The sequence below is a fragment of the Hypanus sabinus genome, chromosome 9 (genome assembly GCF_030144855.1).
Source record: "Hypanus sabinus isolate sHypSab1 chromosome 9, sHypSab1.hap1, whole genome shotgun sequence".
Classification (NCBI taxonomy): domain Eukaryota; kingdom Metazoa; phylum Chordata; class Chondrichthyes; order Myliobatiformes; family Dasyatidae; genus Hypanus; species Hypanus sabinus.
In genome coordinates, this window is record NC_082714.1 from 68,690,036 (window position 1) to 68,708,299 (window position 18,264).

Below are 18,264 nucleotides of genomic sequence, written 5' to 3' on the forward strand. Positions count from 1 at the left end.
GTGGACCACCTGGCGGTCCAAGGTGCTCTCATTACATGCATGTGCAGTTCAACTCTTTGAGTAAAAATGCAAAATGTTTTGAAGTTAATAACTCATGTCCTTCTACCTTAGGCTATGAACTTATCAATCACCTATGCTGTGGACGCTTTCTGAAGGTCCAAGATCCGTATGCTCCACAACCGCTGGACTAAGTGCATACATGTAGGAGGGGACTACGTTGAAAAATAAATGTGCTAGGTTTACTAAAATTGACTCCTACCTTAGGCCACGAACTTATCCATCACTCCTCGTAGTAAAGGGGCAAACTTCCTTTCCGGTATTCTAGTCCGGTATTGTTGTGGAATTATGATAGTATTTGATGGGAGTAGATATGGAAATACTCGTGTGCATTGTGAAAAGTAAATGCTCCTTAAGTTATTAACCATAGGTTTCTGATAGTTCATGAAAGCTTATGAGCTGTTTTAGAAAGGCAAGGAATTAATATCCAGCTTTGGACAGAAGCCCATTTTGCCAGATCAGCCAAGGTCACTGGAGACAGACTTGAAGAGCTAAAACTTCTGCTGCTATTTCAGGGTTGACTTTATTTAGAACTGAAGAAGATCCCTCACTGAACATGTAATAAAGTGCAGCTACAATAGTTAATGTGATGTTCATGCCATGGATTTCTACTTTTGGAAGCAAACACATAGCACAGCATTATGATGGCACAGAGATATTTTATTTTCAACTAAGATACAGAAAGACCAGCATTTCTGTATCCTAGCGAACAGAACTGGTGACCTTTTTATTGTGTTCTATAACTAAATCAAATACAACTACAAAGCTTGGCAGTTAAAAGTGTTTTCACATTCATTCATAACAAAAATAGAACAATCTTTATAGACAATCACTTACACTATGAACAAAGCTAACATTTGTTTTGTACTTGAGTTTAATTGATTGTACAGTACATCTCTGCAGACTCTGAGCTGTTATTCAAGTCCTGGGAGTAGGTCAGCCACGCTATTCACATAGTAAGTTGGAACCAACTTGTGCCGTTCTGGGGAATTACTTTCCTGATGGGCTCTCACTTCTTCCAGGGTAGAAACCCCAGTTAGGGCCAGAATGGTGCGGAGGCCACAATTAGTGCCCATGAGAATGTCAGTGTCCAGCCGGTCTCCCACCATCAGCGTCCTGCTTGGGTCAATGCTGTTCTCTTTCACCAAGCACTTGAACATAAAATCATTGGGCTTGCCGATGACATAAGCAGTGCGTTTTGATGCTGCCTCAACTGCCTTTACCAAGCATCCTGTTCCTGTGGATGAAAGAAAACAGTTCAGGGATATAACTGCATCACAGCACTGAGAGGCAAGAGTCTAAACTCAAACAGCGGCGGCTGAAGCTGCATTTATTTCAAGGTGGCTTAAGACATTCCAATTGCTCCAAGCTTCAGGAATTAACATGAGTAAGACGACCACATTGCTTAATCTATCATTGTTTCCAAACTGTTAATAAAGTAATTCACAATATTTCTCAGAATGCCCATGTCAGGGTTTTGGTGAAAGATGCTGTTGTCCACTAGTGACAATGTTTTCAAATTACTTTGGGGGAAAGGTATGCCTCGATTCTGATCCTAGATTGACTGTATTTCAGAGCCAGGACCGTCTGTGACTTGCAAAGGTCCACACAAGTGGACAATGAGTCTTCTTACACCTGGCCTTATTGAGAGAACTAATGCACTTGGAAGTTGACCTTGAAGCTACAAATGACACTAAATACTGCAATAGTGGAGGGAAGGAATGTTCAGTTGAGAGATTACTTTGGACTTTTAAAAATCATTTTTGAAAAAAAAAACAGCATTTATCTCATCTTCCTTACTGCTTTCATCTTTTTGAATTAGTACAGTCCTTCTGTTGAATGTACTTGTACAGAATTTCTGAAGGTAGTTTCCAGATTTCAACCCAGTGATAAAGAATGTTTGGCTGTTTGACCTGAACAGGAATCTGTAGGTAAAGTTCCCCAACACTCTTGGGACAAGGGCATTGTCAAGCTGCAGTTAACTTTGTAGATCATTTTGAACTTCTTGAGAATTGATGGAGTTTCGCTAAGTCAGCCAAGTGGAGAGTATTTTGTTACGTGCCTAATTTGCCTTAAGAATCATGGCAAGTCTTTGGATATTCCAGGGTCTGTGCTATCTACGTCATTGCTTTTGTATGTCTTACTAGCTAATACATACAATTATTGGAAGGTCCAGATAGAGTGGTCATGATGCAGATGTTCCCATTAGTGGGAGAGTCTAGGACCAGAAGACAAAGCCTTAGAATAGAGATGAAGAATTTCTTTAACCAGACGGTGGTGAATCTCTGAATTCATTGCCACAGGCATCTGTGGAGACCAAGTCATTGGGTATGTTTAAACTAGAGGTTGATAGGTTCTTGACTAGTTAGTGTGTCAATGATTACAGGGAAAAGGTAAGAGAATGGGATTGAGAAAGAAAATGAATCAGCTATGATTGAATGGCACAGTAAATTTGACCGCTTAATTCTGTGCCGATGTCAGATAGCTTTATAGAGATACAAACCCAATTGTATCCAATTACAGTGATGGTACTTCATGGAGAAAATGGTTTGACTTTTTATTAATGATATTGTCTGTCAGGCTGAATTAATTTCAATTATCAGCCTATTTAATATAGTCAAGTCTGACATCATTGCTCTAGGAGTTGCAAGTAAAAAGGACAGAGGAAAATTATCAAAAGGCATCCATCACTTTATGATTCAAATAAAGACATTGATAAAGTAGTTGATGGATTCTGGCTGGTATACTACCCCTACCGTGACATCTGGAAACCAAAACGATTCTACTGGAAAAGATGCAAAATAAAACCATGATCATAGCAAATAGCTATGCAGTTGCAATTGACTCATTTCCCAAGGGCATTTTCTGACCTAGGACAGCGCTTAAAATTTCAAAAAAAAATCTCCCATCAGATTATAACAAAAAGAGAAAAACTGCAGACGCTGGAAATCCAAGTAACACACACAAAATGCTGGAAGAACTCAGCACATCAGGCCGCAACTATGGAAAAGAGTGAACAGTCGACATTTCGGGCCGAGACCCCTCCAGAATTTCGTTCCTCTCATCAGATTACGATGGGATTATGATGATCAAAGCAGAATTAATCAATACCTCATTTACATTTACCACAACAGACCGGGAAAGAACAACTAAACAATATCTTCTTTTGAAGAAAGCCTGAGTATTACGTTGAACTGTCATTTATGGAATCAAAGGCCTCGGAATGGAATCAGTGACCTCGTTTCCCAGCTAGTTACCATTAACATTCCGGGTCTCTCCCTCAGTGTTAGACCTGTTTCCTCGGTTCCTTACAGTCTTCCCCGCCGAACCCACGCCAATTCCCAGCCCGCCCCGCTAGCCTTCCTCAGCCGTACTGCCCCCCTCTTACCCGGAATCCCGCCACCCTCCAAAGGCAGCAGGGTGTCAGTGTTGGTGGCCAGGAAAATGCAGGCGGGATCCTGCAGGTAGCGGGAGGCCCGGCACAGCTTTGTGTACGTGAAGTGTTCATCGAAGCCAATGAGTACTGCTGCCACAGCGGGGTCCAGGGGCTCGGTCGCCATTGCCGGCGCAAGCCCAGGGCCTGGGCCCGAGTCGGAGCAGGCGATGTTGTGGGCCTGCAGTTCCCCGCGCAGGGCCGCGCCGCCGATCAGATAGACGGAGCCGCAGATCCCGGCCTCCTGGCGCAGGTACAGGGCAGCACAAGGCGCAGTGCCAAATACTTGTTCGCAGTGCGCTTGGAAACCCAGGCGCCGGAGTTTCTCCACGTACATCTCTCGGCTCTTGGTGCTGTTGTTCGTCAGGAAGAAGACCAGCTTTCCCCGCTCTTGCAACCTGTTTACCAGCGCCGCCGCGCCGGGGATCATGCTGTCCCCTTTCCACAGCACCCCGTCGCAGTCGAACAGCAGCACGTCCACCGAGTCCAGAACCTGCGAGCACAGATCCCCGCTCAAACGAGTACAGCCAGCAGCCATGGTGAGAGACTGGGCCCCGCACAACGCGGAACCGGCAGGAGCATCGCAAGTCCCGCCCCGGGCCGCTGGCTTCACAGAGCCCGCCCTGCGTGAGCAGCTTTCCCAGTCACCAAGCCTCACACACCATCCCCGCTCCGCCCCTCTCTGCCCCAGCCACTCCCGTTCCTGATTTGGAGCTTTCTACACACAGCCAGCTCTCCTGATTCTACGGCACTCATACAGCACGCTTTCCAAGTTCATACAAATCACTCCAGTCTCTAACTCCGCTAAAATAATCATCACTCAATTTTTTAAAGATCATAGATTATGCAAACGAGAAAATCTGCAGAAGCTAGAAATCCGAGCAACCAACCAACACAAACACACACCAAATCTTGTCAGTCGTTTGAACTTTGAAAGGTCTCGTCCGACAACTAGCTGAGAGTTTGTGTTGTTGCTCAGGACCTGCAGAACCCCTTGTGTTTTTAAAGACCAATCAGTCGAACCCTGTCAGCGTGTATAGCAAGAGATCAAATGCACACCCATCTGATTGATGAAATCCTGCTTGACAAATTGGCACACGTTCGGACGGCAAATGGAACGCTGACCCTTATTTCTAGGGGGATGCAGTTTAACGGTAGCAAAGTCTTACATAGATCATATTTAGAGTACAGTAAATAATTTTTGAGTGAGTTAAGGAGCGATTCTTTGGATGTGGTTGACTGCGATGATTATGGGCGTGAAGGGAAAGGTAAAATAGGCTGGGAACCTAGTCACTGGAGATTTGAAGAATGAGAGATTTTATTGAAATTGAGATTTGAAGAATGAGAGATTTTATTGAAATGTGTAACTTAGGGAGCATGTACTGCACTTGTATACTACTCTCTTGCATATGCAAGAACTTGCAAATCTGTAGTCCTCATATATGCTTGTATGTAATTTATAGATAGATACAATTTTGATTGATAATGGAATCAGGTGTAATAGGGGAGGTGAGAAGTGTCAGATTGGCTGTGAATCTATTGAACACTTGGGCAGGCTCTGTGATGGATACTTACTTCCTGGTTGTTAGCTAACCTGGCTTTCTAATCACACCATCTACTACTTGTAAGATCAAAAACAGATGTAAATAAACATCCAACTAATAGTTTGTTTAGCTTCTGGTCATAAGAGGAAATCAGTTTCAGTTTTTAACATGTCTGTGTGGAAAGCAGTGATCAGCTTGAAATTAAAACAAAGTATTGTTCCCAGACAGCTTTGCAAACAAATTATGTCCATATAGCAGACTATTTTATAGTTGGAAATTTTATGTACACAAGGAAGCTAGCTTCACAGCATTAAGTAGAGGAAGCTAAGTTCTGTGTCTCCAATTTACTTTTAGACCTTCTGTGTCAAAAGGATATCTGTTGAAAATCTCATATGCAGGTGAAGTATCCCAAATGGTAGGGAAAAGATATAAATTTAGGCAGCAGTTCAGGCGTCTTGGGAAAGGGGTAAAGGAAATCAAGAAACATGGAACTAAAGAATTGTACATGTGTTTTAGAATTCCTTTGTGGTTGAGAAATCGTTTACTCATTGTGGTTTGTATTTTAGCAATGGTTTATGATTTGGAAATGTTTAAGACAGAAATCCTCTGAATTTTAAATGTGTTTTGATTTAAATGTGCATCACTGAAAATAAATGAACTTTGTTTAAACAGCTTTGTTAGGTGGAAATGTCTTCTCCTTGGTAGGGAGGGGGAACCCATCCTTTGAATAGGCAGATAGTCTTGCTGTGGAGAATAAAGAGCTAGTCTTTGAAGATTGGTTGGTTACAGTAAAATTCCTCTATTTTATCTCTTGAGGTGCAGTTTGTTATGTATGCAGTTTGATTTGTACAAATATCACTTCCTTTTCGTAAACTTTTTCACATCTTTTTCTGCTCAGGATTTCAATTTATAGCACACACGGTAGAAAGACATCCAACTCCATCCACTCTTTATTTGCCTTTTTAACAAAGTTTTTTCATTTAAAAATCCTGAAGAAAGCTCCCGGAGTCGGGTGATTTTTGAGGAAGTGTTTAACACCTCACCTAGCTTTGTACACAGTGCACTGCAAGGGCAGTAGACTCCCTTTAGCGAGAGTACTTGTGGCTATTCATATCCAATAGAGTTTAAGGTCGTTGCTGGAGTGGCCAGCAAACCCAATACCGTCACAGCTCAAGAGGCTAAATGGCTTAATCCTACTCCAACTTTTATCTAAGAATGCAGATCAATGTTTTTTAAAACTGTTTAGTAGGCTTCCCTTATATGTTACAGTTTTTATTTGAATCATCAATTTCATCTAACCCCAGTACAAAGATTCAATGTTGTTTACTGTTATTTTTCAGTACCCAAGTGTAAAGGAGAGCGAAATGATTGCTACTCCGGATCCAATGCAGCATAAAAAAACACAATAAATATAAATACACAAGTTTCTATACATTGACTGATTGTATATCCATAAAGTGACTCTAGGTACAGAAACACATATGTCACATGACTGATAGAAAATGGTAAAGTAGGGGTACTGTGGGGTGAGCGGCGTACCTGCTTGGGTAAATGGGCGGAGTTGTTGATCAGCCTGACATTTAGTGGGAAATAACTGTTTCTGAGTCTGATGGTCCTGTGTAGCCTCTTCCCTGATGGGATTAGGACAAACAGTCCATGAGCAGGTGTGTGGAATCCTTTCTCCAGCTCCTTTCTTGATGGCAGGTATAGAAGAAACTAGGTTCTTCGATAGTCCTGTTCAGTAAGGTGTGATGAGGAGATGTCAAACACTGAGCTTTAGTGACTGAAACCACAAAAGTCACATATCAAGATACACACACTGTAGTTCTTAAAATTACATACACACTCAGTAAAGTGAACTTTGGATAATTGGGACACATGAGACCAGTACATTTTGGCCCAATTAAGTGGCTGCCCCAGTTTGACTATACAAGACCATAAAAAGCAGAATCAGGCCATTTGGCCCATTCTGCCATTCAATTATGGCTGATCCTATTCTCCCCTCCTCAGTCCCACTCCCCAGCATTCTTCCCATAACCTTTGATGCCATGTCCTATCAAGAACCCTTCAAGCTCTGTCTTAAATACACCCAATGACCTGGCCTCCACAGTTGCCTATAGTAATAAATTCCACAAATTCACCACCGTATGGCTAAAGAAATTTCTCCACATCTCTGTTTTAAATGGGTGTCTCTCTATCCTGAGGCTGTGCCCTCTTGTCCTAGACTCCCCCACCGTGGGAAACATCCTTTCCACATCTATTCTGCCTAGGCCTTTCAACATTTGAAAGGTTTCAATGAGATCTCCCCTCACACTTCTCAATTCCAGCATGTACAGGCCCAGAGCTATCAAACGTTCCTCATATAATAACCCTTTTCATTCCCAGAATCATCTTTGAGAACTTCCTATGAATCCCCTCCAATACCAGCACATCTTTTCTTAGATGAGGAGGCCAAAACTGTTCGCAAAACTCAAGGTGATGCCTCACCAGTGCCTTATTAAGCCTCAGCGTCACATCCCTGCTCTTGTATTCTAGACCTCTTAAAATGAATGCTAACATTGCATTTGTCTTCCTCACTACCAACTTTACCTGCAAATTAATCTTTAGAATGTTCTGTACAAGGATCCCAAGACCTTTGCATCTCAGATATTTGGATTTTCTCCCCATTTAGAAAATAGTCTGCACATTTATTTTTACTACCAAAGTGCAAGACCATTCACTTTCCAGCATTGTATTTCATTTGCCACTCTCTTGTCTATTTCCCTAATCTACCTAAGTCCTTCTACAGCCTACCTGTTTCTCAACACTACCTGCCCCTTCATCAATCTTCATTACATCTGCAAACATGACAACAAAGCCATCTATTACATCATCTAAATCGTTATATACAGCATAAAAAGAAGTGGTCCCAACATGGACCCCTGTGGAACACCACTAGTCACTGGCAGCCAACCAGAAAAGGACCCTTTTATTCCCACTCACTGCCTCCTACCAAACAGCCAATGCTCTAACCATGCCAGTAACTTTCCTGTAATACCATGGGCTCTTAACTTGGTAAGCAGTCTCATGTGTGGTACCTTGTCAAAGGCCTTCTGAAAGTCCAAATATACAACATCCAGTGCATCCCTTTTATCCATCCTACTTGTAATCTCCTCAAAGAATTCCAGCAGGTTTGTCAGGCAAGATTTTCCCTTCAGGAAACCATTCTGACTTTGTCCTATCTGTCCTATGTCACCAAGTACTCCATAATCCTTGACAATTGACTCCAACATCTTCCCAACCACTGACGTCAGGCTAACTGGTCTGTAATTGCTTTTCTGCTGCCTTCCTCTTTTCTTAAAGATTTGCAATTTTCCAGTCCTCTGGCACCATGCCAGAGTCTAATGATTTTTGAAAGATCATTACTAATGCCTCCACAATCTCTAATGCTACCTCTTTCAGAACCCTAGGGTGCAGTTCATCTGGTCTGGGTGACTTAGGTACCCTTAGGTCTTTTAGCTTTTTGAGCACCTTCTCCCTTGTATTAGTACTCACTTCTCTTCCTTCACACCCTTCAACACCTGACACACTGTCTTCCACAGTGAAGAATGATGCAAAATACTCACTGAGTTCATCTGCCATCTTCTTGGGCCCCATTATTATTTCTCCAGCCTGATTTTCTAGTGGCCCTATATCCACTCTCATCTCTTTTATTTTTTACATACTTGAAAAAGCTTTGACTATCCACCTTGATATTGTTTGCTAGCTTGTTTTCATGTTTCATCTTTTCCTTCCTAATGATCCTTTTAGTTGTTCTCTGTAGGTTCTTAAAAGATACACTATCCTCTACCTTCCTGCTAATTTTTGCTTCTTTTGTTTTTACATCAGCTTCGACTTCCCTTGTCAGCCATGGCTGTACTATCTTGCCATTTGTGTATTTCTTCATTTTTGGAATAATTTATTCTGCACCTTTCTCATTTTCCCCAGAAACTCACGTCATTGCTGTTCTGCTGTCACCCTTCCAGCATCTCCTTCCAACTTACTTTGACCAACTTCTCTCTCAAACCACTGCAATTTCCTTTAGTTCACTGTAATTCCAAGTTGAACTCAACTTAATTAGCCAAAGATTCATGTAAATAGCTAAAGAGGTATAAAAAAGGCAAACTACTGTTTAATTGAGTAGCAACTGAGTACTGTTTAATTGACGAGAAATTGAGGGTGGAGAGGACACAGAATATACTCTGGGCAGGGGACTTCAATGTCCATCACCAAGAGTGGCTTGGTTATACCACTACAGAACGAGCTGGTTGGGTCATACTGGACATGGCTGCTAGACTGGGATTACAGCAGGTGGTGAGGGATAAACACACTTGACCTCATTTTCACCTACCGGCCTACCGTGGAAGCATCTGTCCATGACAGCATTGGTAGAAGTGACCACCGCACAGTATTTGTGGAGACTAAATCCCATCTCCACATTGAAGAAACCCTTCACTGTGTTGTGTGGCACTAACACTGTGCTAATGAGATAGACTTTGAACAGATCTAGCAGCCCAAAGCTAGGCATCTATGAGACACTGTGGGCCATCAGCAGCAGCAGAATTGTACTCAAGTACGATCTGTAACCTCATGGCCTGGCATATCCCCCACTCTAACAGTACCACCAGGCCAGGGGATCAAACCTGGTCATGCCGAGAACAACACCAGACATATCTCAAAATGAGGCATCACCTTGGTGAAGCCACAATACAGGACTACTTGCATGCCAAACACCATAAGCAACAAGTAATAGACAGAGCTAAGTGGTCCCACAACCCACGGATCAGATCTAAGCTCTGTAGACCTGCCACATCCAGCCGTGAATGGTGGTGGACAATCAAACAACTCACTGGAGGAGGAGGCTCCACAAATATCCCCATCCTCAATGAAAGAGGAGCCCAGCACACCTGTGCAAAAGATAAGGCAGAGGCAGTTGCAACAATCTTCAGTCAGAAGTGCCGAGTAGATGATCCAGCTTGGCCTCCTCCAAGAGTCCCCAACATCCCAGGTATCAGTATGCAGCCAATCCTATTCACTCCACGTGATATCAAGAAACACTGAAAGCATTGTGTACAGTACTGCGAAGGCTATGGGCCCAGACAAAATCCCTGGCAGTAGTCCTGAAGACTTGTGCTCCAGAACTTGCCACACCACTAGCCAATCTGTTCCAGTACAGCTACAACACCTTCATCTACTCGGCAACGTGGAAAATTGCCCAGGTAGGTCCTGTACACAAGAAACAGGAGAAGTTCAACCCAGCCAATTACCGTCCTATCAGCCTACTCTCAATCATCAGCAAAGTAATGGAGGGGACCATCAACAGTGCCATCGTACAGCACCTACCCAGCAATAACCTGTTATGGATGACCAGATTGGGTTCTGTCAAGGCCACTCAGCTCCTGACTTCATCACCTCCTTGGTCCAAACACGGACCAAAGAGCCAGAGGTGTGGTGAGAGTGATAGCCTTCGACATCAAGGCAGGATTTGACCAAGTGTGGCATCAAGGTGCCCTAGCTAAAATGGAGTCAATGGGAATTAGGGGGAAAACCCTCTGCTGGTTGGAATCATACCTGACGGAAAGGAAGATGGTTGAGGTGGTTGGAGGTCAATCATCTCACCCTCAGGACATCACTGCAGGAGTTCCTCAGGGAAGTGTCCTAGGATCAACCATCTATAAATCCTTCATCAATGACCTTCCTTCTGTCACAAGGTCAGAAGTAGGGATGTTCGCAGATGACTGCACAATGTTCTGCACCATTCGTGATTACTCAGATTGTGAAGCTGTTCGTGTCTAAATGCAGCAGGACCTGGACAAGACCCAGGTTTCGGCTGACAAGTGGCAAGTAACATTTGAGCCACGCAAGTGCCAGGCAATGGACATCTTCAACAAGAGAGGCTCTAACCATCATCCTTTGACATTCAGTGGCATCACCATCACTGAATCCCCAACTGTCAACATCCTGTGGGGTTACCATTGACAGGAAACCGAACTGGTCTAGCCATATAAACACTGTGACTACCAGAGCGGGTCAAGGGCTCAGAATCCTGCAGCGTGTAACTCACCTCCTGATTCCCCAAAGCCTGTCCACCATCTACAAGGCTCAGGTCAGGAGTGTAATGGAAGATTTGTCACTCGCCTGGATGAGTGCAGCTTCATCCACACTCAAGAAGCTGGACATCATCCAGTACAAGGCAGTTCCTTTGATTGGTACCCCTTCCACAAGCATCCAATCCCTACTCCATCGACCATCAGTTGTAGCTGATCCCACTCACCTTTCTCATGCACTGTTTGTCCCACTCACACAACATCCATGCAAGGACCACCAGACACAGAAACAGTTACTTTCTCCAAGGCAGCACCTTCCAGACCATTGACCACTACCATCTAGAAGGATGAGTATAGCAGATAATTGGGAACACCACCACTTGGAAATACCCCTCCAAGTCATTCACCATCCTGACTTGGAAACATATCGCCATTCCTTCATTGTTGCTGAGTTAAAGAAATGGAATTCCCACACTAACAGCACGGTGGGTGTACCTACACCTCAGGGTCTGCAGTGGTTCAAGAAGGCAGCTCATCACCACCTTCTGAAGGGCAACTAGGGATGGGCAATAAATGCTGGCCTAGCTGACGATGCTCACATCCCATAAATGAATAATAAATTAAAAAATGTATTTAAATGAAAAACAGAACAAATTTGAACACTATCAATAGTACTATAAAACTGTGTATTAATTTCTAATTATTATTGATGGAGGAATTCATCTGCTGTATTCTTTTGACTGATTGTTAATGAACAAAATCAGTGCAGACACCTAGTGGAGTTAATAGACTACCTTTAAACAATGCTTTTGACCATTCCATTCCCCAAATCTTTATTTTCATTGTAACATTCAAGATGATTGTTTACACCTTTAAATTCTTCATAGTCCCGAACTTGCTGAAATAGTGAAATTGTTTATTTCCACGCCTGGCCATTTCTTGCATCTCCAAGCCTGAATGTTTGAAACTGCAGTGAGCAAAACTGTTCTGAATTGATTTACTGCTTAAATACTGCTTTTTGAACACAAGCACACACAACTGATGCTATTTAGAACTGCTCGCTCTGAGCATAGTGGCCGTACAAGAGCACACATCTGAATCAGTATTAGTCTCCTGTGTTCCAACTGAGCTGCACAGAATCCTGAATAAACAAAGGGAATCCCAGCTAGTTTCTGAATTTGTTTTTGTTCTTTAAGAGTTGTTCCAAATAAGCAGCTGCTCTGATCAACCAATAGCCCAATAAACTGGAATCCACTGTATTTTCAATGGATTTTATTTTCCATTGGAGGCATTGATGTTCAAGATAAAAAAGTTATTATTTTCAAAATTCAAATAGGATGAAAATCTAACAAATATTGTGCATTTCGTGTAATTCATCTGCAGGTAGGATATACATCGATTTTATTTCCTGCCTTAGAAATTTTACTGTCTCTTACAGTATATTTCTTCCCTTTCACTCATCAGTATTTATACAGTGTACTTCAACTCCCAATTTTCTTCTTTAAAAAGGTAGTCAGGGAAAATGAATCCTATATTTAAAATAAACAATTCTATGATTGGCAGCACTCCAATTATAACGAATATTTATAAATAATTTTCGGCGTTGCATACATAAAATTCCATTCCTAACGTTGTGCCGGGGTGCCAAGGCGTACAAACTACAACTCCCAGCTCTCCCGGCGCAGAGCAGCCGCAGTACGGCACGCAGGACTCTCGGCTGGCTCCACCTTTGGCGGCAGGTCGTAAATCCGCCATTTTGTGTTCCTTGCGACAAGTGAGAGGAAGTCCTGATGAATTCTGAGAATACGGCAGACGGGCAGCGAGCGGCGGGCCTGAGAGGTGCCGGTGGGGAGGAAGGTAACGCCAGTCCGCGGCTTTGTGCCGGTGGAGACCATAGGCCCCGGCTGTTATAGAGACACCCGGTCTGGAGGGGTCAAGACCAGGGTTGCGTTTCCACGCTTTCGGGCTCGGGGTGAGGAGAGGCCGGTTTATGTGGGATTGCCTCAGTGGTTGAAGCAGGATTCCAGCTCCCGTCTTCTCCAATGAAGATATTCTGTGCGCCACCCCACACGCTGTCCCCTTGGGGGGGGGGGAACTTGCCGCCACATCCCCATTAATAACGCCTCCCACTCACTACTGCTTCTGTTGCCCCACGTCCTCCCCTGGGATCAGGGGCTCCACACACTGGATCCCCATCTCTCTTTTACTGGCCAGCCACCTCCACTCCCTCGATACCCATGGGATCGCCTGCCACCCCGCACTTCTTGATTATCATCCTCAGGCATCAATTAATTTTACCTGCTCCAACTTTCCCCTCGGGCTGGCCTCTGCTATAGTCATCTCTTCACCGGGGTCAGTCCTATGCGCTGTGATTGTCCTGTTCCCTCAGCTCCAACTTGCATCCAGCTGCTTGATCCCGTTTCTGGAGACAACACTGGGAGAGGGAGAGAGAGAGCTGTTCTTTTATTGGAGTGATCTCTTACCATCTTAGGTCTCCCGTTTCCAGTTCTCTAGTAGGCCACTGCATCCCCATCATTATTTCCCCCTCACAACTGCTCTTTCTGGTTATGTAGGGGACCAGAATTTGCTGCTGAGTTAACTGCTTTACAATCACAATGGCTGATTGCCATTTCAGAAATGCTTAAGAAGGGTGAAACACTTTAAAGTTTGTCCAAATCTCTCAATCTAAATTTTTCCTTTGTCTTGAAATTAATTTTGCAATATTGTCAGCCTTGGTTACCTGCTTAATTTAGAAATGTCAAGATATTCATAAGTACTCATGCTTGAGTACTGTTGGGGGGGACAGCCTTCCTGGTGGAAGTGACAGTGGCCGGGCCTCCGGCACAGAGGACGGCCCTGTAGCTCAGAAGGGTAGGGATAGAAGAAAGAGGACCATAGTAATAGGGGACTCGATAGTCAGGGGTTCAGACCGCGGTTCTGTGGAGGTGATCGGGAGTCCCGGATGGTAATTTGCCTCCCTGGTGCCAGGGTTCGGGACGTTTCTGATCGTGTCCAAGATATCCTGAAGTGGGAGGGTGAGGAGCCAGAGGTCGTGGTACATGTAGGTACCAATGACATAGGTAGGAAAGGGGAAGAGGTCCTGAAACAAGAGTATAGGAAGTTAGGAAGGCAGTTAAAAAGAAGGACCGCAAAGGTAGTAATCTCGGGATTACTGCCTGTGCCATGCGACAGTGAGAGTAGGAATAGAATTAGGTGGAGGATGAATGCGTGGCTGTGGGATTGGAGCAGGGGGCAGGGATTCAAGTTTCTGGATCATTGGAACCTCTTCTGGGGCAGGCGTGACCTGTTCAAGAAGGACGGGTTACACTTGAATCCTGGGGGGACCAATATCCTAGCGGGGAGGTTTGCTAGGGCTACAGGGCAGACTTTAAACTAGTAAGATGGGGGGGGGCGGGAATCAATTTGAGGAAACCATGGGAGAGGAGGTTAGTTCACCAGTAGAGCAAGTAAGTAGATAGTGTGTGAGGGAGGAAAGGCAGATGATGGAGAAGGGATGCGCTCAGCCCGAAGATGTAGGGGAGAAGAAAGAAAAGGATAATAAATTTGAATGCATTGTTAGGGATGAAAAGAGAGGAGGAGGTGGAGAGTATCTTAAATGTATCTATTTTAATGCTAGGAGCATTGTAAGAAAGGTGGATGAGCTTAAAGCGTGGATTGATACCTGGAATTTTGATGTTGTAGCTATTAGTGAAACATGGTTGCAGGGTGTGATTGGCAACTAAATATTCCTGGATTTAGTTGCTTCAGGTGTGATAGAGTAGGAGGGGCCAGAGGAGGAGGTGTTGCATTGCTTGTCCGAGAAAATCTTATGGCGGTGCTTTGGAAGGATAGATTAGAGAGCTCCTCTAGGGAGGCTATTTGGGTGGAATTGAGGAATGGGAAAGGTGTAGTAACACTGATAGGAGTGTATTATAGGCCACCTAATGGGGAGCGTGAGTTGGAAGAGCAAATGTGTAAGGAAATAGCAGATATTTGTAGTAAACACAAGGTGGTGATTGTGGGAGATTTTAGTTTTCCACACGTAGACTGGGAAGCTCATTCTGTAAAAGGGCTGGATGGTTTAGAGTTTGTGAAATGTGTGCAGCATAGTTTTTTGCAACAATACAGAGAAGTACCGACTAGAGATGGGGCAGTGTTGGATCTCCTGTTAGGGAATGCGATGGGTCAGCTGACAGATGTATGTGTTGGGGAGCACTTCGGGACCAGTGATCACAATAGCATTAGCTTCAATATAATTATGGAGAAGGACAGGACTGGACCTAGAGTTGAGATTTTTGATTGGAGAAAGGCTAACTTTGAGGAGATGCGAAGGGATTTAGAGAGAGTGGATTGGGTCAAGTTGTTTTATGGGAAGGATGTAATCGAGAAATGGAGGTCATTTAAGGGTGAAATTATGAGGGTACAGAATCTTTACGTTCCTGTTAGGTTGAAAGGAAAGGTTAAAGGTTTGAAAGCACCATGGTTTTCAAGGGATATTAGAAATTTGGTTCGGAAAAAGAGGGATGTCTACAATAGATATAGGCAGCATGGAGTAAAGGAATTGCTCGAGGAATATAAAGAATGTAAAAGGAATCTTAAGAAAGAGATTAGAAAAGCTAAAAGAAGATACGAGGTTGGTTTGGCAAATAAGGTGAAAGTAAATCCGAAAGGTTTCTACAGCTATATTAAAAGCAAGAGGATAGTGAGGGATAAAATTGGCCCCTTAGAGAATCAGGGTGGTCAGCTATGTGTGGAGCCGAGGGAGATGGGAGAGATTTTGAACGATTTCTTCTCTTCGGTATTCACCAAGGAGAAAGATACTGAATTGTGTAAGGTTTGGGAAACAAGTAAGGAAGTTATGGAACCTATGACAATTAAAGAGGTGGAAGTACTGGCGCTTTTAAGAAATTTAAAAGTGGATAAATCTCTGGGTCCTGACAGGATATTCCCCAGGACCTTGAAGGAAGTTTGTGTAGAAATAGCAGGAGCTCTGACGGAGATCTTTAGGATGTCATTAGAAAGGGGGATTGTTCCGGAAGATTGGCGTATTGCTCATGTGGTTCCATTGTTTAAAAAGGGTTCTAGAAGTAAGCCTAGCAATTATAGACCTGTCAGTTTGACATCAGTGGTGGATAAATTAATGGAAAGTATTCTTAGAGATAGTATTAATAATTATCTGGATAGACAGGATCTGATTAGGAGTAGCCAGCATGGATTTGTGCGTGGAAGGTCATGTTTGACAAACCTTATTGAATTTTTTGAAGAAGTTACGAGGAATGTTGACGAGGTTAAGGCAGTGGATGTAGTCTATATGGACTTCAGCAAAGCCTTTGACAAAGTTCTACATGGAAGGTTAGTTAAGAGGGTTCAGTCATTAGGTATTAATGCTGGAGTAATAAAATGGATTCAACAGTGGCTAGATGGGAGATGCCAGAGAGTAGTGGTGGATAATTGTTTATCGGGATGGAGGCCGGTGACTAGCGGGGTGCCTCAGGGATCTGTTTTGGGCCCAATGTTGTTTGTAATATACATAAATGATCTGGATGATGGGGTGGTAAATTGGATTAGTAAGTATGCTGATGATACTAAGGTAGGAGGTTTGGATAATGAGGTGGGTTTTCAAAGCTTGCAGGGAGATTTATGCCGGTTAGAAGAATGGGCTGAATGTTGGCAGATGGAGTTTAATGCTGAGAAGTGTGAGGTTCTACATTTTGGCAGGAATAATCCAAATAGAACATACAGGGTAAATGGTAGGGCATTGATGAATGCAGAGGAACAGAGAGATCTAGGAATAACAGTGCATAGTTCCCTGAAGGTGGAGTCTCATGTAGATAGGGTGGTGAAGAAGGATTTTGGAACGCTGGCCTTTATAAATCAAAGCATTGAGTACAGAAGTTGGAATGTAATGTTAAAATTGCACAAGGCATTGGTAAGGCCAAATTTAGAATATTGTGTGCAGTTCTGGTCACCGAATTATAGGAAAGTTATCAATAAATTAGAGAGAGTGCAGAGACGATTTACTAGGATGTTACCTGGGTTTCAGCACTTAAGTTACAGAGAAAGGTTGAACAAGTTAGGTCTCTATTCATTGGAGCGTAGAAGGTTGAGGGGGGATTTGATCGAGGTATTTAAAATTTTGAGAGGGATAGATAGAGTTGACGTGAATAGGCTGTTTCCATTGAGAGTAGGGGAGATTCAAACGAGAGGACATGATTTGAGAGTTAGGGGGCAGAAGTTTAAGGGAAACACGAGGGGGTATTTCTTTACTCAGAGAGTGATAGCTGTGTGGAATGAGCTTCCTGTAGAAGTAGTAGAGGCCAGTTCAGTTGTGTCATTTAAGGTAAAATTGGATAGGTATATGGACAGGAAAGGAGTGGAGGGTTATGGGCTGAGTGCGGGTAGGTGGGACTAGGTGAGATTAAGAGTTCGGCACGGACTAGGAGGGCTGAGATGGCCTGTTTCCGTGCTGTGATTGTTATATGGTTATATTTAGTAGTAATATGCACTATTGTTCCTTTTTACTGAAATGCATTATCACACATTTCCCAACACTGTATTCCATCTACCACTTTTTTGCCCATTCTTCCAATTTGTCTAAGTCCTTCTGCAATTGCATTGCTTCCTCGGCACTACCTAACCCTCCACCTATCTTGTATCATCTGCAAACTTTGCTACAAAACCATCAATTCCATTATCTAAATCATTGACAAACAATATGAAAAGTAATGATCCCAATACTGACCCCTGAGGAACACCACTAGTCACTGGCAGCTAACCATAAAAGGCCCTCTTTATTCCCACTCGCTGCCTCCTGCCTGTCAGCCATTCCTCTATCTATGCCAGTATATTTCCTGTAACACCATAAGATCTTGTTAAGCAGCCTCCTATGAGTCACCTTGGCTTTCTTTATCATTGGTCTCCAAGTTCACCGGAACCTCGTTCTTAATAATAGATTCCCAACACTCCCAGCCTCTGAGGTAGGCTAACTGGCCTATAATTTCCTCTCTTTTGTCTTCTTAAAGAGTGGAGTGTGTAACGAACCCCGTAACTGGGTCACTTGCCAGCAAAGATAGAGAGGTCCGTTGAAGTCTGATGGTACTACTTTTAACAGTATTTATTAGTAAAAATACACAAAAATAATATCAAAGCAAACATACAGATAATA

At 43.4% G+C, this 18,264-nt stretch overlaps 2 protein-coding genes across 3 annotated transcripts in view; one reads left to right on the plus strand and one right to left on the minus strand.

Annotated features, from left to right (window-relative positions):
- Nucleotides 1-696: 696 nt before the first annotated feature.
- pgp (phosphoglycolate phosphatase) lies at nucleotides 697-4,128 on the minus strand. Its single transcript, XM_059979874.1, has 2 exons — nucleotides 3,446-4,128; nucleotides 697-1,294 (listed from the first exon to the last, which is right to left on the minus strand). The coding sequence occupies exons 1-2, from the start codon at nucleotides 4,026-4,028 to the stop codon at nucleotides 972-974; spliced, it is 906 nt and encodes a 301-aa protein (XP_059835857.1). The 5' UTR covers nucleotides 4,029-4,128; the 3' UTR covers nucleotides 697-971.
- Nucleotides 4,129-12,852: 8,724 nt separating this feature from the next.
- e4f1 (E4F transcription factor 1) overlaps nucleotides 12,853-18,264 on the plus strand; it is a 71,083-nt gene continuing 65,671 nt past the window's right edge. Inside the window, exon 1 of one of the 2 annotated variants that reach the window (XM_059979877.1) lies at nucleotides 12,853-12,956. In XM_059979877.1, coding sequence (XP_059835860.1) covers nucleotides 12,890-12,956 — 67 coding nt within the window. In that variant the 5' untranslated portion in view covers nucleotides 12,853-12,889. Of the gene's footprint in view, nucleotides 13,072-18,264 lie in introns of both variants that reach the window. The other variant, XM_059979878.1, reaches the window with a different exon arrangement.

Coding starts and splice junctions, on each gene's coding strand:
- pgp (XM_059979874.1), bottom strand. CDS start 4,028: ATGGCTGCTGGCTGTACTCGTTTGAGCGGGGATCTGTGCTCGCAGGTT. Junction 1,295..3,445: donor GGAGGGTGGCGGGATTCCGG/GTAAGAGGGGGG, acceptor TTTCATCCACAG/GAACAGGATGCTTGGTAAAG.